The 24,909-nt window shown below is 48.2% G+C and overlaps 6 protein-coding genes across 6 annotated transcripts; 4 read left to right on the top strand and 2 right to left on the bottom strand.

Moving 5' to 3' along the window:
• Nucleotides 1–268: 268 nt before the first annotated feature.
• COCCADRAFT_36614 (uncharacterized protein) lies at nt 269–1,941 on the top strand (the record flags this gene model as incomplete). The annotated part of the gene is made up of 2 exons (XM_007713925.1): nt 269–862; nt 913–1,941. The coding sequence occupies 2 exons, from the start codon at nt 269–271 to the stop codon at nt 1,939–1,941; spliced, it is 1,623 nt and encodes a 540-aa protein (XP_007712115.1).
• A 939-nt stretch (nt 1,942–2,880) lies between these two features.
• On the top strand, nt 2,881–4,638 carry COCCADRAFT_36613 (uncharacterized protein; the record flags this gene model as incomplete). The annotated part of the gene is made up of 4 exons (XM_007713924.1): nt 2,881–3,423; nt 3,505–4,149; nt 4,210–4,336; nt 4,400–4,638. 4 exons carry the CDS (start codon nt 2,881–2,883, stop codon nt 4,636–4,638), a joined length of 1,554 nt encoding a protein of 517 aa, XP_007712114.1.
• Nucleotides 4,639–6,180: 1,542 nt separating this feature from the next.
• COCCADRAFT_95630 (uncharacterized protein) lies at nt 6,181–7,145 on the bottom strand (the record flags this gene model as incomplete). The annotated part of the gene is made up of 2 exons (XM_007713923.1): nt 6,181–6,986; nt 7,070–7,145. 2 exons carry the CDS (start codon nt 7,143–7,145, stop codon nt 6,181–6,183), a joined length of 882 nt encoding a protein of 293 aa, XP_007712113.1.
• A 2,036-nt stretch (nt 7,146–9,181) lies between these two features.
• Nucleotides 9,182–13,000, bottom strand: COCCADRAFT_36610 (uncharacterized protein; the record flags this gene model as incomplete). The annotated part of the gene is made up of 8 exons (XM_007713922.1): nt 9,182–9,245; nt 9,408–10,770; nt 11,025; nt 11,097; nt 11,447–11,959; nt 12,029–12,397; nt 12,470–12,852; nt 12,905–13,000. 8 exons carry the CDS (start codon nt 12,998–13,000, stop codon nt 9,182–9,184), a joined length of 2,790 nt encoding a protein of 929 aa, XP_007712112.1.
• An 884-nt stretch (nt 13,001–13,884) lies between these two features.
• On the top strand, nt 13,885–15,527 carry COCCADRAFT_95625 (uncharacterized protein; the record flags this gene model as incomplete). The annotated part of the gene is made up of 4 exons (XM_007713921.1): nt 13,885–14,317; nt 14,370–14,758; nt 14,808–15,205; nt 15,260–15,527. 4 exons carry the CDS (start codon nt 13,885–13,887, stop codon nt 15,525–15,527), a joined length of 1,488 nt encoding a protein of 495 aa, XP_007712111.1.
• A 1,206-nt stretch (nt 15,528–16,733) lies between these two features.
• On the top strand, nt 16,734–24,557 carry COCCADRAFT_95711 (uncharacterized protein; the record flags this gene model as incomplete). The annotated part of the gene is made up of 4 exons (XM_007713920.1): nt 16,734–16,918; nt 16,977–17,535; nt 17,603–17,988; nt 18,038–24,557. The coding sequence occupies 4 exons, from the start codon at nt 16,734–16,736 to the stop codon at nt 24,555–24,557; spliced, it is 7,650 nt and encodes a 2,549-aa protein (XP_007712110.1).
• Between the last annotated feature and the right edge of the window lie 352 nt (nt 24,558–24,909).

Below are 24,909 nucleotides of genomic sequence, written 5' to 3'. Positions count from 1 at the left end.
GGAAGAGGCAAGGTGGGGCGAGGGCGGGGCTGATCAGTTGAGAGCAGATAACATGATCCGAGACAGGCAGGGATGTCGGCACATTTTATACCACCGTTCTCAAACAGGCATTGCCGATGTACTCGGATCAAGAAACCAACACAACTATTTTGAAAAAAAAACACCAAGGTTCCTTCAAATTTGAAAATATACCGATATCAATTCATTAGACCATTAGGCACAACCCAGTAGTACCCAGACGCTAGAAACATCTCATACACTCATTCCAATGTCATCGCCTAAGATCCAGCTCCAACAAGGAACAGTCGTAGGCACTCTCTTACACGGAAAATACCCTCATGCAGTCGAGGCATTCCGAGGCATTCCATATGCCTTACCACCGACCGGTGACCGTCGGTTTAGGCCACCAGAAAAAGTCGGAAAAGGCGAAGGCATTATAGACGCAACGAAATTTGGACCCAGGGCTCCCGCACAGCAATTCATCAAACTAGGGCCAGTATTAGACGAAAGCGAAGATTGTTTGACTGCGAATGTGTTCCGTCAAGCGGGAACTGAACAATGCACCGGGCTACCGGTTGCGGTTTATTTACATGGAGGAGCTTTTAATCGTGGGAATGCTGCTATGCATGATACTGCGTCAATGGTTGGGTGGTCTGAGAAGCCATTTGTTGCAGTCTCGTTTGGGTATCGAATTGGGGCGTTGGGTTTCCTTCCATCGAAGCTTAGTGCTAAAGAGGGTGTGCTCAATTTGGGCTTGAAAGATCAGATATGCTTGTTCGACTGGGTTGAGGAGAACATTGGAGCATTTGGGGGCGACAAGAACTGCGTTACTCTTATAGGTCTTTCAGCTGGTGCACATTCGGTATGTTCAATCATTTCTGTTTCGGCTGCTTAATTGCTCATGCTACGCAGATTGGCCACCATCTACTCAACTACGAAGAGGGCAAAGCACCAAAATTTCATCGAGTCATTATTGAATCTGGTGCACCGACATCCCGCGCCGTCCGCAACCCAGATGCGGAGATTCACGAGATGCAATTCCGGGACTTTTTGAAAGAAGTCGAATGTCCACCATCATTACCCGAGTCCGAAATCTTCACCTACCTCCGCAACCTCCCCACCTCAACCATAGCCAAAGCCCAAACCAAAGTATTCTCCAAGTACAACCCCAGCTTACGTTGGGCATTCCAACCCGTAATCGACCACGAAATCATCCGCAGCCGCCCCATCGACGCCTGGCGCGACGGCCACTGGCACAAACTCCCCATAATGACGGGCTTCCAAGGCAACGAAGGCTCCCTCTACGTCAACAAGTCCATGTCCACCCCTTCTGAATTCCTCGCCTTCTGGAAAACGCTTCTCCCACAGCTAAGCAGCGACGACATCGAAGCAATCAACAGCCTCTACCCGGACCCGACCTCCGACCCAACCTCCCCTTACAAAGAAACACGACTGGATCTGGGCGTCGGACCAATGTACAAGCGCATAGAAGCGTCCTACGCGGACTACGCATATGTAGCTCCCGTGCGCCAAACTGCCTTCTTCGCCTCCCCACACGCACCTGTGTACCTCTACCACTGGGCCATGCGCCGCGACGTCATCGACGGCGCTCGTCACGCTGACAACATGTTCTACGAAGTGCGCGACCCGGCCGTCTGCTCGCAGTTGGCGTCTCAAGACGAGCTATCTGGGATTTTGCATGCGTATGTCACCAGTTTCATTTGTACGGGGCGTCCGAATGCGGTTAAAGGACCGTTTGGGAATAGGCCTGAGTGGGAGGCGTATAAGAGGGGTGAGGGGAGGGTTATGATGTTTGGGAAGGGGAATACGGAGTTGATAGGGGGAAGTGAGGTTGGGGAGTTGGCAGGCATGGTGCCGGATGAGTATGCGGTTAGGGAGAGTGGGTTTTGGTGGGGAAAGGTTGAGTTGTCGCAGCAGTAGGTTTGGGAGGTGGAGGAAGGGGTAAGAGATGCTTTGATGTAGTATTAGAGCTTGCTACTACTGCTTGCTGGGATGGGCTTGGTGGGAAAGCATAGAAGCGGTTTTCTCTATTCATCCATACCACCACTTTTCTCATCATATTTTCTCATTTTTAATTCTGTATTCATCGAGTCATCTTGTTCCCCGAGTTTCATCATGTTGTATTACAATGATGCAAGTACGTCGCCATCCCAGTGTCTTGGCAAAACGTGTTATCGGAGGTTGATGTACCGCCGGGAAACACCTCCGATAGAGGACTGGGCATCTATGATACGGTTGTTTGCCTCAAGAGTGGGCCAGCGTTGATAGGACAATGTAGCCAAGCCGCTACGAATTGCAAGGAATGGGAAGTTTTGCTCAAATCATCTTCTTGCGTAGTCGTACTAACGCCATCCGAACTGTTCATACAGGTTTTTTGACTTTAATCAATGATCGGGCTACGTATCTTAACCGAAGGTGAGCTGTCTACTATCTGGTGCAGCAACACGACTCTGCAGTGCATTGCTACCCATGGCTCAACCTTGCAGCACCCCACATTCTCCAACAGTGTTTTTGGAAAGGATGTTGCATTTGCTCCGAGTGCAACATTCCTGCGATAACGAGATAGGAAGGAACTACGGTTGACATGCGATTGCGATGTAACCAGGACCATGGATAAGGTTCATCCAATATCTCCTTTATCATCTGGTATCTTTGCGGGGATATCGCACGACAAGCCGTACCAAGGTCCATTCGGTCTTGCGTGCTCCAAGACAAAATGCAATAAGTGAATCCCCACCACCACAAGCTCGTTTCATCCAGCTCTCAACGCTCGCAAACTCATCTTCGACCTGGAACTTTCCGATCGCAATCATGAAGACCGGCGCCGACTTTCCCAAAGAAGAAGGCAAGAAATCAGCCATGTCAAAAGACATAGAGCTCCAACAACCCCACGCTTTCGACGGAGACTCCCTGAACAAGAAAGAAAGCGAAATCGAAGGCCAAGTTGAAGACCTCGATGAAGCAAATATATTCCTGCGACAGCACAACATCACAACAGAATACATAGCCGAGCTACTCGATGACGAAGCAGCCAACAAGCGTGTATCCCGGAAAGTCGATCTGCGTTTACTCCCGCTACTATGTGGTACCTACTTCCTCCAATTCATTGATAAGCAAGCCATCAGCTACTCCGCCGTCTTCGATCTCTTCGAAACAACCGGCATCACCGGCGCACAGTACTCGTGGCTCGGTTCCATATTTTACTTTGCCTACCTAGTCGCTGAGTGGCCCTCCGCCTATCTCGCCCAACACTTCCCCACCGCCCGCGTTGTCTCCATCTACTGCTTTTGCTGGGGGTCCGTCATGCTCGTCACCGCTGCGACGAACAACTTTGCAGGGTTTGCGGCTATGCGGTTTTTGCTGGGGATCTTTGAGTCGGTTGTTACGCCGGCGTTTATGATGGTGAGTCCCCTCAACATACCAAGTATCTACATAATCAGAACAAGAAAACTGACCCGCGAGCGTTGTTTTTCTGGCAAACAGATCGTAGGTATGTGGTACATGGGTGACCAACAACCCGCGCGCGCAGGCATGTTCTACTGCTTCAACGGCATGGGCGCCGCCATCGGCGGCATCCTCTTCTACGGCGTTGGCTACGCCAAGAGCTTCACCGTCTGGAAAATCATATACCTCATCTGTGGCGGTATGACGGTGCTCTGGTCTTTACTCCTCTTCTTCAAACTCCCCGATAATATCATGTCTGCGAAGAACTTTTCGGTAGAGGAGAAGGCGCTGCTGATTGCACGGGCCGCGAAGAATCGTACCGGCGTGTACAATCGCACGATTAAGCCACGCCAGATTCTCGAGGCTTTGACGGATGCGCAGGTTTGGTTGCTTTTCGTTTATGTGCTGCTGAATGAGGTTATTAATGGGGGTATGTCGAACTTTGGTAAGTTGATCATCAAGGATGTGGCGGGCGGCGATGCGCTTCGGACTACATTGTACGGTATTCCGCAAGGCTTTGCACAGGTGTTTTGGGTATTTACGGGTCCGTTTATTGCGTCTCGTCTGCCGAATGCACGTACGTATATGATGGCGCTTTACCTGTGCCCTACGATTATCGGGACTACTTTGATTTGGCAGTTGCCGCGGACGAATCTTGCAGGGTGTCTCGCGGGATACTATTTGGTATGTATTCACTCGATTCCGCGGGTAGCTGGACCGGGTTTTGCTAAAGAGTTAACTCAGGTTGGCTCCTACGTGGGTGGACTAGTGATCGCACTCCAATTCCCCGCATCCAACGTCGCCGGATACACGAAGCGGACGACTGGAACAGCGTTTGTTTTTCTAGCATATTGTATCGGTAACATCATCGGTAAGTACTTTTATGAAGCCCCGAACTTATTGCATCCCCTTGATTGACCTCAAAACCCCCCAGGACCCCAAGCCTTCCTGGCCAAAGAAGCCCCCATCTATGAAACAGGTGTTAGGACAGTCTTGGCTTGCTCAGTCGCTCAGTTCTTCCTGGCCTTTGTCATTCGAGCTTTGCTCGCCCGACGAAATGCCCAGCGTGATCGTGAAGAAGCTCAAGGCGACCAGCATGGTACTGTCAGTGATGTGGGCGTCATTGAGGATGCTACGGATTTTCACAATCGAAAGTTTCGGTACAGGTTGTAGATTGTATATCTGGTGTACATAATCGCTTCGAGAATTGATTTTGTACACCTTGTTGATTATTACCAAATCTTGGACATGTGTCTTCGCATCTACCAAGGTCCGCCTTTAAATGCACCTTGTAGTGTGGTCAGCCAAAAGATATCCGTACCTGTCTAGTGTCAAACGAGGCGTTAGTGTGACTGTAGAGCAAACTTTTCATAGTTGACTAAACGGATTTTCAAGAGTGACATTGCAGTTCTCATCAGGAGAAGGAAACCGCGTCGCCCAACTAGTGGATTTGAAACATGGAAGACGCGTACATAGCGTTGTCTGGCCCTCAGGATCTTGCTTACGGTAGAAGCGTTCTGGATCATCCTTGCATTATTGGCTTTATTACTAATGTGTCTGTACGCATCATTGCGACTTTGGGAATCTGATATACTGCGCTTTGTAAGTTCAGCATCGATGCTAACGATGGCTTTATAGGCATAGATGTTGGGTGCTGGGCGCGTTATGAGAATCTACAGCAGCTTTGTGGTAACCTTGTGTTTAATGGACGGGGTTTTGATGTAGGATGGTGTGATAACGTCGAAGCTGGTTATGGTGTCTCGGAGGACATGGTATAGGTTGGATGGCTGGATGTAGGGGCATAAGATACTTTCATCTGGTAGAATTACGTTCATTGCTAGAATTGTGTCAAGTGCGAGTCTTGTATAGCCTTGAATGAGTGGGTGTTGATGACAATCAGAGAAGGGGGTCGGATGCTGGATAGATGCCGCGTATACATTGGATTAAGATTCTTTGATCAGATTATTGCAAGGTTATTGATTTACAAACGATCATCTAACGCAGTTGTTGAATTGTTACTCACTAAGGCCAATACTATCATATATTCCATATATCCATGAGAATTGTATGTATCAACCTAGATAAGCTACCTAACGTAAATAGCTTGATAGCTAGCTCCGAATCTAGTTCTGTAGTAGTTGGCAAAGAATTAATTCCCAGGAGAGCTTCCTGAGCACCAGGATATGAAGGAAAACTTTCTGTGGTGGCGAAAAATTAAGGGAAAGTTGGGTTTAACAGTGAAATAGTTTTCTAGATCTAGGGGTTATTTTTAGTTTTCGAAGAAAAGAGATTCGGAGTCTCTCGATTAAGTATTCTTCAGACTTGATCTTATGTTACTTTGTCAAAGTTACCAAAGCGAATACTACCATTCAGAGTCACAAAATTGATTTCTCATGATATTCAGTATCGAAGAAAATAGCCGATATGTAATTGAAAAGTTACCGTCAGGTAGCGCTAGCTTGTACTCTTTAGACAAAGGTATGAGATAAGTTAATAGAGCGATTTTCCATTTGTACGAACAAACTTTAAGATATAATACAATCATAAAATACAAATCCACGACCCAATATTGTCTTCATAGCCACTTTCGAAAGATAGTCACCAAAGAGTCATCCTACAACTCTTCCGTACAGCAACCGATGACACCAGCCAATTGATACATCTGCACCTGCGAAACACATCTTTCCCCCATCCAGAGTTTTCTAACGAGATTAATCACCATCGTTTTGATAGTGTCTCTATGAACAGTTCCAATGTTGCCACCCATTGGGCACGCGGTCTGCTTTTCCAGACTAGCAGACCCATGACCCCAACAACCACACTACGAGGTACCACTTTCTTGGCAAACCTTATCGCAACGTGCTTGAAAAACATATTCTGCTTTTGCCTCACCCGCTCCGCATGCTCCGCTCTCTTGTTCTTCGTAGGAAATGGAACCTTAGGTACCTCTTTGTCCAGAAACTCGCATAGTGGCTCCCAGCCATCCTCCAAGCGGAACTCAAGCAATCGCTCTTTCGGCACTGCAGCCCGAATCTCGGCATAGTGTTGCTTGTACCGGTCCTTGGCTACTCGGCGCATCTCATGAACGTTTCGTACGCCGTAAAATCCCAACATGATTTTGCGAATCGTCTTGCCGCCATTCAGCCCATACAGCGGTCCCAGCATATTGATGATAAGATCCGCACGCATTCCCCATGTGGTGCTGAAGATAGCCTCTTCCATACTGTCATACCATGAATCAATATCGCGCTCTACCAGGATGACCTTGGCTTCTGGGTATGCCTCGATGAGTTGCATAGCAAAGAAGGAGCCCATATCAGTGACTGCTTCGTAGGGTCCAAATAGAATGTCCCAGTCGGCGCGTGTAAAGGGCGCTCCTGTGTATGTTGGGAGAGTAGGAAAGTAAGAGTCGCAGGCCTTGTTGAAAAGCTGCCACTCGAGAGGCGAGCTGAGAGCCTGAATTCCATGGTGTACGCCTTGGTATCCTAGCATCTCAAGGGCTTGAGTAATCGAGGCTGAACCTGTTTTTACAAGTCCAAATCGGTCAGTTCAACGTATTTCCTATGCAGTATGGTATTCGAAGTCAAAAGTTGAGTGCACTCACCAGTACGTGTCATGCCCAATGACAGCACCTTCAACTCTCGCTTAGGGCGATTGATATCGGAAGCTGGTGTCGACATTATTAAGGGACTAATTATCTTGTTCATGCAATAAATCTCGACAAAAAGGCTTGAATGAAATTAAAGCAAGACTGGAAGCTATTTTTAACAACCTTAATAACGATGACAAATCGTTTTTGTTTCGTTCTCTTATCACTGTAACCTGTGGGTAGTCCTCCCTGAACATTCCATCTACTAGAACATAAACCACGTGCTTGCAAGATTGGCAGCGAGTCTGTCGTCAATTCATTTTACCGAAGAATAGCCACGTCCGTTCATCTGAGCCATCACTAACTGGATCTTGGCTTGATCGTGCTCAGCCAACTACCCTTCGGGTTGGGTTGTGAGGGCACTGCCGATCTATCGGGAAACTCGGCCGTGACTTCGAACATGCGACAGATGACTCGTAAATCGCTATTTACTTGATCGAGCAACTAATTCGAACATGCTCCGTGTTGCACGGTGATCCAGCCGTGGAGACGATGCTCGTGTCACAGTTTTACGTATACCTCAACGGGTAGGAAACTATTACGACAACACTTAACTAAAAGAAAAAAGGAATAGAGCTCCGCTCCGGGGTGTGGGGACATGAATCGAGTGGATTTTGGGAAGACGCCCTGCAGATATACTCTAAACCCTTGGCAATGCTTCTCCGCGGATCGAAGTCCCCTTTTTGCCTTGTTAGCTGCGTTTGATACCTGCAATTGATCAATGTATTAGACGCTAAAAGGTCTTGGCAGGACCGGGTGTCGCCGCTTCTACCACCAGAGAACGGACAATAACGGAAACATCCGATTTATCGATACGACTTGTCAGTAACCATCGAAAGAGTATGGTGAGTCAGAATCACCACAAATCATCCTTGCCTGTTGCATTCAAGTTGTTATGCTGGGAATCAAGTTAAGCATTCAATGTCAGCTTGCCATGTTGTGTTAAAGTGTAAGGTGTCACATACCTAACACCTTCTTGCTACAACCAAGTGGATATTGCTGAACATCTGCAGTAAGAACGGAAAAGCATCTCCGTTCCACCACTAACCCATATAATTCAGCCATGTCCCGCTACAATAAGAAGTATTAGGTAAGCAAACAGATCAACATCTTCTCTTATCAACTTGACTTGTAGTCAGCGACTGACTTTTGCATTGGGATCTCGAGATTGAAAAAAGCCATCGGTTATCACACCGATCTTTTACGCAACCACACTGCTTCATAACGCAAATCGTGATAGTAAAACAACCGATTTATCGTTATACACTGACTAAGGAAGAGGATATCGTACGACATGCAGCATGCTGCACGTCAAGTTTGATCCACTTGATCTAGTTGTATAACACGCGCGTCACAAAACTCAGGGTCATATACTGACAACAAAGGTGCGAAAAAGACGCTTATTTGCGCAAGTATTGCGAACCAATGGAGGCAAGTTGAGCAGCACGTGGGGGAACTAAACTAGCACTCTACTTTGCGTGCATATTCAAGACAAGCATTCCCAGTGACGATCTTCGCTGAAGCGAGAATGCTTGTATGGAAGATTAAGCAAATTCTTTCCAGGGGCCCGGAATGCGGAGCTTCGACTCTCCATATGAGCACGCTAATCGCATTCGGTCCGACTTTGGTCGTTCGGCTCGGTCGTCTCTAGACATGGCCATGACTCGAGGTTTGGCGTTTGTATCGATCATAGGCAAATGGAGAGGAAAATCTACAAAAGTGGTATGAGGCTGTGTTCGTCGCCGAAGCTGCAGTGCAAGCAGGATTGTGAGCGAGTTGATAGATTGAATTCCATCTGCTGGTGAAGCTATCAGTAAAGTGTACTGATATTGATTTTCACATATTTGTAGATTTTGCCATACTCTACGTTGCCATTTATATTTTGATGATAGAATTGTTAATTAGAATTCTTTTTCGTACATTCGGAAAGGCTGTGTGGTGATGTTGATTCACTGTTCTTGGAAACAGGGGCAGAAGGTGAATTAAAGTGTAGCCGAGTGATCTTAAGATTAAGAAGTATCTGACGTAGCCAACTCATGATTTCTGTCCAGAAACTCAAAATTGCCACTAATCTATAGCAACTCTCAATCTGCACCTAACCGCTGCATCTCTAGCTACTGGACTTCCAGGACTGCACACAATGGTGAAGTTGTGCCAGTCTCTTTCCAAATCAATGTCCAATCCCTCGATGGCATCGTATCTCTGTACCATTCGTACTATCACATATCCAGCCTCTGTAAGTGCAAACTGCTGCCCAATGCATATACGTGGTCCGCCATTGAAAGGGACGTACTGCCAAGTCATTCCAGGTCTCTTCTTTTCCCACCGCTCAGGCACAAACTCGTCTGCATCGACACCCCATAGATCTTTCCGTCGATGAAGTACATGCGTGCTGAAGTTGACTTCTGTCCCCTTAGGTACGAAGATGGGCATATTTCCATCCGGACCCCCGCCTGTGGGAAGCGTCGTATCTCGTACGGCGCAACGCGAGTTGAAAGGTACAACCGAATGTAAGCGCAACGCCTCGTTCAAGACGTGTTGAAGATAGGAGCATCCCTTTAGTTTCTCAAATGTGATACTCTGCCCTACTGTACTTGAGTAAGGACCAAAAGTTTCGAGAATGGTTTCGCGTAGCTTGGTGTATATCCGTGGATTTCGCAAGATACAATAGAAGACCCAAGCTGTAAGGGATGCCGTTGTATCCCTGCCAGCGGCTAAGAGCCCCAGGACTTGCTCACGTACTTCGGCGCGGTCAGAGTAGCGGGCACGCAGTGACTCTAAGAAGTCGTAGCGAAGCTTGGAAGATCCTTGCTCTCGGGACTGATCAGCTGTATCGATGGCGTCGTCGACAAATTTGTGGAGTGTCTGAATACATTGTTTCAATTCTTTGTTTCCATATAACCAATAGAGGCTTCGCAGTCGCATTCTTGTTCCCAAGATGCTCAGCATGCGCTCAAAGGCATGACCAAAGTCGTCTTGTTCGTGCTGAATCTGTTCGCGTCCTTTGCGTTGGATGGAGAGAAGCGATCTCAGAGAGTGTGTACTATGGCCAAGGAACAGCTCGGTTGCTGAGTCCATGGTGAGACGCGGTAACAGGGCAGCCAGACTCACAGGTGCCGACCAAGCTCGGCCATCGTCGTCAATCCTAGATTCCTGTTCCATTGACTCAATGATCCGAAACATCGTTTGGACGTGTTCCTCGAGTAGATCAAGCTTGGAAATACTTTCTCTGGAGAAGATAGGTCGCATAGCCTCGCGGGACCGATGCCAAACCTTACCATCTACGGCGAAGATGCTTCGTCCGAGTGCTGTCTTTAGGTTTGTCCTCCTGGCCGTGCCCATGATGAAATCTCCAAACTGTGTTGCAAGTATTGCCTGCATATTCTGCGGCTCAGCAGTAATGAAATTCGATGTACCGAGCACAGATAATCCCCAAGTATAACGGCCCATTTTTTTAAAGCGCGCAGCCACAAAGTCAGGTGTCCTTTGCTCTTTGTCAGCTCTCAAACTGCGGCGTACCAAGTCAATACCGAGAGGCCATCGTGTCGGCTCGAAAGGGACCGGACCACAACCGAGTCGACGGGCTTTGATAGAATATCGTAGTGGCTTGATGAGAGTGACATTGACGATGCATAGTAGCAGAGAAATACATATCCCTGGGAGCAGATAGTTTTGCAGCATCTCAGATGCGTTAGTTGTGGTGTTTTATGAGTAAGTGGTGGTTTCCAATAGTTGAGCAATTTAAGGGCTTAAATATGGCCATCGGCTATGCCTGTTTCGAGAGCAAGTCTTGTCCACGTGCGTGACACTAAACAAGGGGTTGGTGACCACTAAAGGTATTTGATCCCGTGTTAAATCTGGGTCGCTAGGCCTTTACAGGCGAAAAGGTGGGGGATTTAGTAGTAGTTACTCTGCTCACCGAGGAAGATACTATAGTCATTTTGATTACAATACGATGATATCTACTCCGATTTTCTCTCACACTGATAAACTCTCAACCCTTTCTTGATAGAAACTACGTCCAAATTTCTTCTTGCCGCCTTTATTGATCAATATCAGATACAGGTGTCAGGTTAACACGCAGAGGTAACTTTTCCCACACCAGATAAGTCCCTTGACTGTTCCACCAGTCGTTCTCGGGATCGTGCAGCTCCCAGTCAAAATACCGAACAAGCTTCTGTAGGCGGTCATTAGTAGTCTTGCTTCACACAAGTATTTGGAACATAGTGAACATACCGCCATAGTGAGTGACATCTCAGCATAAGCCATACTGCAGTAGCCATAGTAGTCAGCACATGTTTCCGGTTTACCTGCTGTTCTGGTTATACTCACGATCGTCCAATGCAGGCCCTTTGCCCATAAGAGAATGGTTGAACAGCAGAACGGTCGTCATTCTGAAACTCTGAGTCTGGCTCATCAAGCCATCGCTCTGGGTGAAATTCGCGTGCGCATTTGAAGTTGTGCTCTGAGTGCCCAGCCGCCAATTGGTTGACACCTACAGCATAGCCACCTGGAACCCATTTGCCCTCTATCATCTCACCCTTTCCAGGAACAAATCGCGGCAGCGATCCTGGAGTAGGCGGATAGAGGCGCATTCCCTCGTTAAGGCAAGCGCGCAGATATTTGCAGCTAGTGACAGCCTGCATTGTCATATCACTGCGCCGTTTGAACTGACTACGGATCTCTTGTTTGAGTTTCTCAAGTTTATCTGGGTTGCGCAGGAGCAAGTATGTCAAGCCAGACATACCGCCTGCAGATGTGCCACTGCCAGCCACGATGAAGTTGGATGAAAGCATGACCAGTTCGAGGTGATTGAGCTTCTCATCATTCTCGAGGATATAAGACCTGTTGTGTGTAGTTGTCAGCACTCTATCGATGATCCGATACAAATCGGGTATGATTGGGTAGAGTTACATGAAATCCTTGCCAGCATTCTTGGCTTCAACCCGTGCTTTTAATTTCGCCTCAGTCATGGCAATGTGCTTCTTTCTCGATTCGACAACGTATTTTGGAGTCATCCAGTTGAGAAGACCCATGAAACCATACTGCACAGCAAGCTGAAACCACACGATAGCTTTGGCACGAGCCAGAATAGCTTGTATCCATGGTTGGTCGGGGTTGTTGACACAACCTGACGGCTCGCCAAATGCCAGATCGGATACAATATCGAATGCGACAAGATTGTACCATGTCGTCATATCGAGTGGTTCTGTTTTACATCGCTGATGTAACTTTTGGACAAGATTATCTGAGTGATCTTGGAAATACTGTTCCTGTTCGCGTCTAGTTTTTGAAAAGAAACGTCAGTATGAACTTGTTATACCAAGTCACATGAGAGAAAAGATTTCAACTTACAATGCCCTTTGGCTAAAAGCAGGGTCTATAGCTCTTCTAAGCCTCAAGTGTCTATCCTGGTGCTCAGTCATCAAGCTACGCTGACCACCAATGCTTGCTGGAGCGATGCCTCTGCCATCTAGAGCTTTGACAAACTCTGGGTTTCGTTGTCCGTATATCTTTTTCCACGCTCCCGATGTCGTATATGAGAGTTCATCAGGAGCAATGCGCACAACTGGGCCGTACTGATCATGAAGTTCACGTATTTTCCAGCTGATTCGACCTTTCATATTGGTGTAGTTCCATGGCAGGCGAGAGATAGCCCATAGTTTTGGCCCAGGATAGCCAGCAAGAGGACTCAGATAGAGATTGTACACTACCTTCCCCGTAATATGGAGTAGGATCTGTAGAGCATTATGAGGTGGAGTGGAGAATGTCGCTAAAATTGAGACTTACAAAAACGAAAATGCCAGTGATGATATTACAAAATGTAAATAGTGGTGCTTGGGTGAATTGGTATCCAGCACTGTCCAGCACCGATGCGCTCGTCATTTTGTTCTCGAACAAGAAATATCCAATTGACTGGAGGTTTGGAATGCTTCCAGCTCAGCAGTTGAAAGAAAATGCACGGCAGCAATCGAACAGCATACGGCGGGTACAGCTGGAACGAGTCTAGGAACGCGGAATCCATTCTCCTTGTGGTTTTCAGTTTTTGCATACAATAATCAATAAATCCGAGTATTGCGGTACACATCAAGCCAATCAGAAGTTTACAATTAGACACGCCCTCGCGGCCTGTGTAAGTCTAGTAAACACAAGCGACGCTAGGGAAGAATGGTAACCAGCTCGGAGAATTATTTCGGCCCTTGGCGATCGGACCGATCTTTGCCCCGAGTGTGGCGTGCAGACCGTTGCAACCGAAGACATGGGTTCTGTGTAGTCCAGTTTTAGTCCGCAATAAGAATGTGGGGGCGGTTTAGTCGAATAATTCGATTGGCAACCCAATCGTACTTGTGAGCTTTAACCACGTGGTAGGAAATCAGTGCAGTATTACCAAAATGACCCGCATGAAGATAGTCAATCAATACCTCAAGCGGTAATACAGCGATACCACCACGTTGTGAAAACGGCCCTTATTGTTGCTAGTTGTTTGAGGATTCGATGCGGAGACCCCAGCAAGCAATTCGCAGGGTTTTTGCCTATCCATGCAAACCACGTCCTACACAGTAGTTTTAGCATGTTGAGATCGGATGTCTACATCCATTCCTTGTTTCTGCAACCGATCATGGTCATACGATGTAAATCAGATTCTCCGGATACCTTCTTCGTCAACATAGTCATTGTACGATTACCAACAATCAGTATTCTCACTTTGTGTTTGTTAACTTACAAGTCATCGACGGATTCGTTCAGAAGTCTGTGATACCACATCGAAGATGGATAGCGAATACGAGAACAAAACCCTTACCTCATTAGGCGAGTCCATCCGTTTAGAGCTTCAGCAGAGGCTCTCAAGCAAAGCAGAAATATACCTGCCGTTCGATGCAGATACATCGCAGTTTGAAAATGCTAATTTGCGTTTCACTCAGTATTCGCGTCCTACATACCTCGCCATTGTCGATCCAGGTTGTCAAGATGACGTGGTCGAGGCTGTCAAGTACGCTCGAGAAAAGAATATTCCATTCACACCTCGAGGCGGCCATCATGCTGTCACCAGTACTATGAGGAATTTCAAAAACGGGATATGCATAAATATGCGACCACTCAACCAGATGCAATGGAACGCGGAGAAGCGACACGTCACTATCGAGGGAGGCGCAATAACGGATGAGTTTGTAAGATACCTGCATAGTTTGGGTATGGAAGTGAGTAAGTACGGTAAGCCATTTAGGTTTGGAATCATGACTGACAGCATGTAAAGATGTCGGGTCATGTCCTACTACTGGTGTGATCGGTGTAGCCTTTGGTGCCGGTCTAGGACGTTTGCAGGGCAAGTACGGCTTTCTACATGACAACATGGTCTCTTGCAAACTTGTACTCGCCGACGGCAGTGTGGTAATAGCTTCAGAAACTTCGCATCCAGATTTGTTCTGGGGTATCAGAGGAGCAGGCCACAACTTTGGAATCGCACTCGAGGCTACGTTTCAAGCCTACCCACAAGCACACGGAGGCATACATCACACATGGGACTTTGAGTACACCCTAGATCAGTGTGATGAAGTGTTCCGAACACTAAATAGTGTATCTGAGATCATGCCTGCTGAATTGGCAATCTTTATTTTATGGCTACGACAGAGTGATGGTCGCAAGGTATTTAGTCTGATCTCTCACATTTAAGGGTCTTGCTAAGATTTGGCAGCACATCATCCTTGTTAATTTGGTATGGTCTGGACCATTGACAAGCGCAGACACTTACACGAAACTCTTCGAGAACTTGGACCCTGTTCTCCACAGTGGGCCAAAATCTGTGCCCTGGCCGGAATTGCCATTCTCCACGTACAAGGAGATGAACAAACTTTACTGCAAGACGGAAGTTTGGCTTTTGGCCCCTAACAAGATGATGGGCGCAGCTTGTGTGAAGTCATTTGACCTGAAGACCACACGCGAGTTTTTTGAGAGTGTTAAAGCCATGAGCGAACAGTGGGAAGGACGGGGCTGGTTTAGCGCAATGTTCGAATGTTTGCCAGACCAGCGTGTGCGAGAGATATCTCATGATGCGACAGCGTTCCCTTGGCGTGGAGGATCAAACCACTTCCTGTAAGTCGACTGCTTTCATTTGTAGTCAAACAGATGGCTAACATGAGATATCAGGATGTTAAACGCTACACCAGCACGGGTAGAGGATCGGCCAGCTTTCGAAAGCCATCTTGACCACTGGAAACAACGCTTCATAGACACGTCTGGGTACGGCCGCTTGCAGCAATATGTTAACTATGGGAACAGCACGGCCACCATGAAAGATCCTCTAGAGGCACTATATGGCTATGAGCCCTGGAGGCTGGAGAGACTCAGGTCACTCAAACAAAGGTATGATCCAGACAACCAGTTTAGATGGTATCAACCAATTATTGATGCATGATGAGTATCCGGGTTTCGTACTGTTGCTATCACAGAGTATGAAGTTTACAACATGGGTAATCCAGAATACTCAGAGAAGACAATGGCAGTTTGTTGACAGTAGAAATATCATATTTGATCTTACGCCGCGCCATTTCTGTCGGAAATCACCGTCTCGAAATCTGATACGATAGAGATATGATCGCATCTGGAAGGAAAAGTAAAGCTCCCAACATACGTATAGTGACTTATAAGATACTACCAGCAGCTCGGTTCAATTCAAATATCTACGAGCTGATTGCGGCTATAGTGTCAATTGAAATTGGTGTAACGCAGCGATTCATGTCAAGTTTGATTTGCTTAGAAGCTACAAATGTGCCCTTACCTGATTATGAACTCGGCCCCGGGAGCAAGGGTCAGATGTGTGCGATTCATGCAGCCGATTTTGAGAATTCTCCGAAATAAGGGCCTTCAGTGGTCTGAGATAACCTTGTTCAGGGTGGGGGTGACGGAGGTAACATTTATGACACTAATGTTCTGATACGGTCTTTATCGCTTCATCGTCGGGAAAGGCCGTCCCGAGACTGTCTTTGACTGGCAGTATAGTACATCCAATGGGAGTCAAATTCAGTAATTCTATGTTTCAATAGGAAAATACAGTTCCAGAATCACTCCTCTTATCATTGGCTTAAGGGATTCGTATTCGTGAGTTGCAAAATTGGTACACACTCCAAAACCACGCAAGTCTGATACCATGACTCGCAGTAGCCGACTATCGATGTGGCAATGTGGAGTAGTTCGAAAAAGGAAACTCATATGAAAGCTCCAGCTCTATAACCGGAGAACCCACTTTGTACGGGTTCTGTGAATGCGGAGAACGTGATCCATACGGACATATAGCCCGACACCCATGCTATCCTGCGTGCTCAAACCATGAGATCGTATTGGATAGTTTCAGTGTATTCAGTTCACCGACACCATCTGCTCTTGAAATATTCATGAAATAACGGTTTAGTTGGCACGGCAGCCGATTGACACTAGGCAACACGTGAACTCAGTTGGATGAACATGGATTGAAGACCTGATAATTATATTTAAAGCAACTCCACTATATTCAATTGCAAACATCAGATTCTTCTCAAACATTACTTCTCCAAGTGGCCTCGTACAACACGAATTGCTTTTTGTTAAGCAAGCCGCAACTTCTTCATTTATTATAATCATCGAAATGAACAGGCCAATTGCCATTATCGGAATTGCCTTTAGGGGTCCTGGTGATGCTCGGGACCCCGAGGCTTTCTATCGTATGCTCGTTGAGGGCTGCAGTGCACGAACTGAGATCCCAAAAGATCGTTACAACGTCGATGCATTCTATCACCCTGACTCAGAGCGGTTAGGCAGCATCCAACAAAGGTTTCTCAGCTGTATTCCTCAACGATATACAGTATTAACTGACTCTATTTTACAACAGACATGCTCACTTTATACAACAAGACTTCAAATCATTTGATGCACCCTTCTTCAGTATCACACCAAAAGAGGCCAAAGCCATGGATCCGACACATCGCATCCTCCTGGAAGCCACCTATGAAGGCTTCGAAAATGCAGGCCTGAGTCTAGACCAGGTGTCTGGAACTCAGACTTCGTGCTACATCGGAACTTTCACAGCTGATTTTCCGAATTTGCAAGCTCGCGACAATGAGGGCCCTTCAATCTACCATGCAACTGGCATGTCATCATCTTTGGCTTCTAATAGGTTGTCGTGGTTCTACAATTTGAGAGGGCCTTCCCTCACAGTTGATACGGCTTGCTCATCCAGTCTCACTGCATTTCACTTAGCATGTCAAAGTCTTCGTACAGGAGAGGCCGAGATGAGTGTTGTCGGCGGAGCCAATCTTATGTTTGGGCCTGATATGTCTATTCTTTTAGGAGCAGCCAAGATTCTGTCGCCTGAAGGAAAGAGTAAGATGTGGGATGCAAATGCAGACGGCTTTGCCCGTGGAGAAGGCTTTGGTGTGACAATATTGAAGGTCTGAAATCCCCAGGGCGAGACCTGTTGTAGTATGAAGACCAAGACTAATGTCACGTGATATACAGCCTCTAGATACAGCTCTACGCGATGGCGATACTATCCGAGCGGTCGTCCTGGCTACAGCCACTAACGAAGATGGCCATACGCCTGGAATCTCACTACCTAACAGTGAAGCGCAACAAGACTTGATCCGCAGGGCGTATCAAATGGCTGGGGTAGATCCAGCAGAGACAGGCTATGTCGAAGCTCATGGAACCGGAACGATGGCAGGTGACCCATTGGAAGCCAAGGCTATCTTAAAGACCGTCGGATCAGTCAAAGGCCGCAAATCAAGTCTTTATGTTGGATCCGTAAAGACAAACATCGGCCATCTTGAGGGTGCAGCTGGTGTAGCTGGTGTCATAAAAGCTGCACTAGCCGTAGAGCGAGGTCTCATACCTCAAAATCTTTGGTGAGTAGGCTGATATGGTTTTCCACTCTCGTATACTGACCGTGAACAGGTTTGAAAAGCTAAATCCTGAGATCAATCTACCGGAAAATGTCGAAATACCATTGAAGCTTACACCGTGGCCATCTGATGGACCACGTCGTGCGAGTATCAATAGCTTTGGTTTTGGCGGCGCCAACGCTCACGTCATTCTTGAGGACGCAGCATCGTTCTTGTCACGTCATGGTCTGAAGGGTCGGCATGCAACAGCACCGCATCCTTATATCACTATGAGCGAAAGCTACTCCGATGGCACCTCCAGTAGATCGTCAAGTTCAATCGCCGACGAGAATTCAAGTGGCGGCTCGAGCGATGCTGCAAGTGATATATCCAGCGAAATCTTGCACGACCTACCACCTACACCAAAGCTATTTATAATTTCTGCCAACGACCAAGAGGGGGTGCGGCGTAATGTCGAGCGGTTGCAACATTATCTCTCCGCGAAGACTGCTGCTACTCCCACATTTCTTAGCGACTTAGCATTTACACTAAGCGCCAAACGAAGTCTACTTCCATGGAAATCATATGCCGTCTCATCGAAGGTCTCCGAATTGAATGAGAGGTTATCCAGCCTTGCACCCGTGGTTCGCTCTTCCAGTTCTGCAATCCCACGCATTTCCTTTGTGTTCACTGGTCAAGGCGCACAGTGGCATGCAATGGGCAAAGGGCTATCAATTCATCCAGCATATTTTGAAAGTATGCAGAGATCTGAGACCCTACTCAAATCCTTTGGTTGCCCATGGAGCCTCAATGAGGAACTGAGCCGGACGGAGGCTGAGTGCAAGTTGCGGGAGACTGACTACAGCCAGCCAGCATGTACCGCTATCCAGGTTGCACTAGTAGACTTGTTGAGAGATTTTGGAGTAAATCCCATTGCAGTTGTAGGTCATTCGAGTGGCGAGATCGCTGCTGCATATGCCGCTGGCTTCATCGATCAAGAGGCTGCGATCAAGATTGCGTGGCTGAGAGGCCAAGTCAGTAAAACTGTGCCCACCAACGGCGGTATGTTGGCAGTCTCTGCCAGCGCCGAGAGCGTACAAACCTACATTGATGGCCTGAAAAACGGTAGAGCGGTTGTTGGATGCTTCAACTCTACCAAAGCCTGCACCATCACCGGCGATGCTTCAGCCATCAGCGAGCTACAAAGCATACTGAAAGACGCGCAAATACCATGCACCCGGCTACCTATAGATATTGCGTACCATTCGTTCCATATGGAAGCAGCACGCGAGGTATATGAAAGAGCTTTAGAGGGCATTGCGCACGGCTCGACATCAACTATTCCTATGTTCTCTTCAGTCTCAGGCACACTTGTTACACCCGAAATGATGAAACCATCTTACTGGGTTGACAACCTAGTATCTCCTGTCGATTTCGTCACGGCCACAAAGTGTCTACTGAACCATCCACTTGAGAGTAAATCGCGCAAAGCCTTCGCCAACGTCTTCGTCGAGCTGGGCCCGCACTCAGCATTGCGCAGCTACTTGCTGGATATTTCCGGCAGTGAGAAGATTGCCACAGATCTTACCTACACAAATATCCTCCGCCGCAATTTTAATGGCGCTACCACTGCGCTGGAAGCCATGGGCCATTTGTGGTCACAAGGATACCCCGTCGATCTGAACAAGATCAATGGTGTACGACTCGAAGATGCCAACATGCTAGTTGATCTGCCTCCTTATGCTTGGAACCATAAGCCATACTGGAATGAATCACATCTAAGCCGACAGTATCGCCTTCGTGAAAAGCCACGCACCGACCTCCTAGGTTATCGACTTCCCGGAACGCCCGAACACACATGGCGCAACTTCTTGCGATGCAACGAAAACCCATGGATTCGTGAGCACAAAGTCCAGGGCGACATCCTCTACCCTGGTGCAGGTATGCTCGTGATGGCTATTGAGGCTGCGTACCAAATAGCCCAAGAAACTGCTGTTGATGAGGTACATGGCTTCGAATTGCGCGACGTCAGTATCGATACTGCTCTTCGTGTGCCGGACACAGAGATGGGTATTGAAGTCATGACACAGCTGCACAATCGCCGTACAGGAACACGGGCAGCGCCATCATCTACACTTTACGAATTCACAATCTCTTCGTGGAACGAAGAAATGTTTTCCTGGAGTGCTCATGCACGAGGTCTGATCTCAATCACCTACAAGGCTTTCTCTACTGCGATGGAGAGCGAGCTGACTCTTGAGAACGTGCGCTATATGACGTCGATGGTTGAAGCCCGAAAGGCGTGCCAGAAGCCAGCGAGAAGCTTCCTTTACGATACAGTCGAGACGATCGGTATGCAGTACGGTCCAACTTTCCGCAACATGACCGAGCTTTATGCTGGCCTGAATGCCAGTTATGGAGTCATCAAAGTGCCTGATACCAAGGCAGTCATGCCCAAGGGCTACGAGTTCCCTCATGTCATTCATCCCGCCACGCTGGACTCAGTGCTTCACTTACTGTTTCCAAGCATCTCTGGAAAGGAGCAAGCACTCAGAGAAGCAGTAGTGCCGAGGTCCTTTGATCGCATTTTCATTTCAGCCAACACTCCGAAGGTGGCGGGTACCGAGCTTCACGGTTGTTCAACAGCAAAGAAGCTAAGCTATACGACATGGACTGCCGACATCATCATATCCGAATCAAGCATGGTGGAGCCTATCATCGTCATGGAGGGTTTAGTACTCGCATCTGTTGGCTCCACCGAAGATATGTCGAAGCGACTGGAAACACGCGCATCATGCTTTGCACAGAACTGGCATATGGATGCTGACTTGCTGACTCCATCACAAATCAAAGGAACAATCTACAAGCGAACTTTGAAGAGCAAGGACGATGATTCGGTGCTCGATCTTCTAGAATTCATTTGCCTGGTATACATCTACCGCGTCCTCGATTGGTTTGAGAGTGAACAGGGCAAAGCACACGAGCCACAAGATGGCTTTTGGAAGCTGTACGTGGATTGGATGCATGACCAGGTTAAGCAATTCCCTCCGCTACCTGCAGACGTCGAAGGTGAGATGCAACGGGCCCGCGAGCGCATCGGAAGATCAGAGAGTGGCGATATCACGGTGCAAATGGTGGACCGCATCGGACAAAACCTTTCTCGCATCTTCACACACGAGGTCGAAGCTTTGCAATGCATGACTGAAGGTGATCTCCTCTACGCCTTCTACCGGGGTGCATTCGGCACAAGCTTCAACACCAATGTTGCTGAATACGTTGGCCTGCTAGCTGATAAGCGACCTGGACTGCGCATCTTGGAAATCGGTGCGGGAACAGGCGGTACCACGTATCATGTCTTGGAACGTCTGCGCAATCCTGACGGCAGCTCCAAAGCAGCCCAGTATTACTTCACCGACATCTCTCCCGGGTTCCTTGCCAAAGCAGCCGACCGATTCGATAAAGACGCTTCCATCATGCAGTTTGGTACACTCAACATTGAAAACCCACCGACAGAGCAAGGATTCAGCACTGAGTCGTTCGACCTTATCGTATGTGCCAATGTGCTTCACGCAACCAAGAGCATTCAAGAAACGTTGGAACACTGCAAGTCGCTCCTGAAGCCTGGAGGTCATCTCGTCTTGTCCGAGGTAACCATCAAGCGCATCTTCTCGGGCTTCATCATGGGTCCTTTGCCTGGATGGTGGTTAGGAGAAGCCGATGGTCGGAAGGGAGGTCCGCTCCTCGATGCCGAAGAATGGAACGTCGCATTGAAATCGGCTGGATTCTCCGGTGTCGATGTTGATGTTCGCGGCGATAGAGATACTTCCAAAGAACCTGTTTCGCTGATCATTTCAACAAAGCCGGAAACTTCAGTCGCATCTCTGCCTCCTTGCCTTATGATCATCACTGGCACCGAAGTATCTCAAAAGCTTGCCAACCATATGAAAGAGGCGTTCACTTCGTCTGGTCATGAAGTTGACATTGCTCAGTGGGAAATTGTTACGAAGACAAGCGTAGCTGGGAAGTACTGCCTCTGCCTTGCGGAGTGGGAGAATCCTGTACTAGCCAATCTCACAGACGACGACTGGGAAAGAGTTCGTGAGGTTATTCTTTCCTCTGAGGGAGCCCTTTGGATCACTGGTGGCGGTGCTCTCGATACCACGCACCCTCTTAACAGCCTCATGGTCGGACTAGCGAGGGCTATCCGCAACGAGAATGCCGGTGTAAGCCTTGCATGTCTCGATCTAGAGGCGCCCTCAACTATCGACTTTGAAAAGGCATCTCGGACTACACTGAAGGTTGCCGAGGCACATGTCCGAAGCGACGGTACGGAGGGTGAGTTCGCTGCACGCGGTGAAACTGTCTTTATTCCCCGTGTGGAGCGAACACTGGAAATGGATGCATCACTGCGCAAATACGAAGCAAAGGGAGATCCCGAGATGGTTTCTTTCATGGGATGCGGTCGCCCCCTCAAATTGACTATCAAGACACCTGGGCTGCTTGACACATTCCAGTGGGAAGAAGATGAGACGTATCACACGCCTCTGCCCGATGATTGGATCGAGATCGAGGTGAAGGCAGTCGGCCTAAACTTCAAGGATGTGCTCGTTGCGCTGGGTAACCTGGCCGAGAACAAACTGGGCGTCGACGCTTCGGGAGTCGTCACTCGTGTCGGATCGGCTATCACAGATCTCAAGGTAGGAGATAAGGTCATGACAGCATCGTGCGATACCTTTGCCACCTACGTCCGCTTCCCTGCCAAGGGCGCGATTCCCGTACCCTCTGGCATGAGCTTCGAGGAAGCCGCGTCGATGCCTCTCATTTTCTTGACAGCCTATTACTCGTTGGTTACTGCGGGTGGTATTGTGGCTGGTGAGACAATTTTGATCCATGCTGCTGCTGGCGGTGTTGGACAAGCAGCCATCATGATTGCACAAGCCAAGGGTGCTGAGGTCTTTGCAACAGTCGGCGCGGACAGCAAGAAACAACTCCTCATGGAACAGTATGGCATCCCCGAAGACCACATTTTCAGCAGTCGCGATACCAGCTTCGTCAAAGCAGTATTGCGTGCTACGAATGGTCGCGGCGTTGACTTGGTACTGAATTCATTGGCCGGCGAAGCCCTGCGCCTGTCGTGGACTGACTGCCTGGCAAACTTCGGTCGATTTCTGGAGATTGGAAAGGCAGACTTGTTCGCCAACACCGGACTTGACATGAAGCCACTCTTGGACAACAAGAGCTATATTGGTGTAAACCTTCTCGAGTTTGAGAACAATCCAACGCCTCGAGCAATTGCGCTATGGAATGACACGGCGAAGCTGATTCAAGAGAGGTCCATTAAGCCTATTTCGCCGCTCCAGATCTTCACCATGTCTGAGGTGGAGAAAGCTTTCCGCCACATGCAGGCAGGAAAGCACATGGGCAAGGTTGTTGTTCGTGTCGACAAGGCAGATGTCGTTCGTGCCGTGCCACGCATCCCACGCATTCGCATACACTCTGCTAGTACCTACATCATTGCCGGCTTAGGCGGCATCACGCGTGAGATTGCACGCTGGCTGGCTGAAAAGGGCGCACAGCATCTGGTTTTCCTTTCTCGCTCTGCAGCCAGTGGGGCGGACAATCAAGCCTTCGCCTCGCAGCTTAGGAATACGTACAACGCCAACATCTTGGCCTATGATTGTGACGTTGCCAACAAAGCAGCTTTGCAAAGAGTCCTCAATGACTTGAAGGCTAAGGGATTGCCACCCATCAAGGGATGTGCAACTGGCGCCATGGTGTTGCAAGACACCCTCTTTGACAAGATGACCGCCGATAACGTCCGCACAACAGTCGGCCCCAAGGTTCACGGTACTTGGAACCTACACGAACTTCTGCCGCGCGATATGGACTTCTTCGTAATGTTGTCCTCATTGGCTGGCGTCATGGGCCATCGCGGACAGGGTAACTATGGGTGCGGTAATAACTTCCAGGACGAGTTTGCCACATTCAGGCGAGGTCTGGGACTCCCTGCCACGACCATCGATATAGGATACCTCTTGTCGGTGGGATTTGTTGCTGAACATGATGAATATGTCGACCACGTCAAAGCAATGGGACTCAAGGTCATGCAAACGTCCGACTTGCATGGACTGCTAGCAACAGCCATCGAAGGCCCTTCCAAGCACCCGGGCCAGGTCATGTGCGGTCTGCCGTTCAATGAGCATGACGATGCATGGTACTGGATATGCGATGCTCGATTCGGTGCTCTGCGAAACCTCGCCGCTGGAACTTCGGCCAACAAGGGGCAAGTTGTCTCGCTGCGTGAAGAGTTGATCCGATGTGGCACCATCAGCGAAGAAGCTGTTCAGATTATCACAAAAGCTATGGTGCAGAGACTAGCAAGTTTGATGATGACACCCGAGGAGGACATTGATGCGGGTAAGCCGCTGAGCGCGTATGGTGTTGATAGTCTTGTGGCTGTCGAGGTGAGGAACTGGATCGCCCGCGAGATGGCTGTTGAGTGCTCCGTTTTCGACATTATGCAAAATATTCCAATGACGCAGCTGGCCTGCAATTTGGCGGAGAAGAGTAAGCTACTCGTTGAGCGAGCCTGAAATTTGGGATAGATGAGCTTGGTCGGCGTGTCGGCTAAAGCACACAGCTGCGCAATAGAAATTGAAATTAGACATTATGCATTATATCTCTTATCTGTCTCCTTCATACAATCTTTAAGTAGCAACATCTACGGCTGATGATTTCCTTTTGATACAATGGCGCTGCTTCGTTGCAATGATGATGATGAAGAAGAACGAGCATAGAGAGCGTGGGCTGGACGTAGAGGTAGAGAGCAGGTCCACACAAAGTGTGGCCATAAGGCAAAGTGTAGTTTCTAGGAACCAAACAGGTCTAATGTAAAATATTTTGTTTGTATATGAAGTCTATGGTGAGGGACTGTAGAAGGTGCAG

This window comes from Bipolaris zeicola (assembly GCF_000523435.1).
Source record: "Bipolaris zeicola 26-R-13 unplaced genomic scaffold scaffold_70, whole genome shotgun sequence".
Lineage (NCBI taxonomy): Eukaryota > Fungi > Ascomycota > Dothideomycetes > Pleosporales > Pleosporaceae > Bipolaris > Bipolaris zeicola.
Note: the sequence above shows the minus strand (reverse complement) of the source record. Positions and strands in the feature narration are given on the sequence as shown.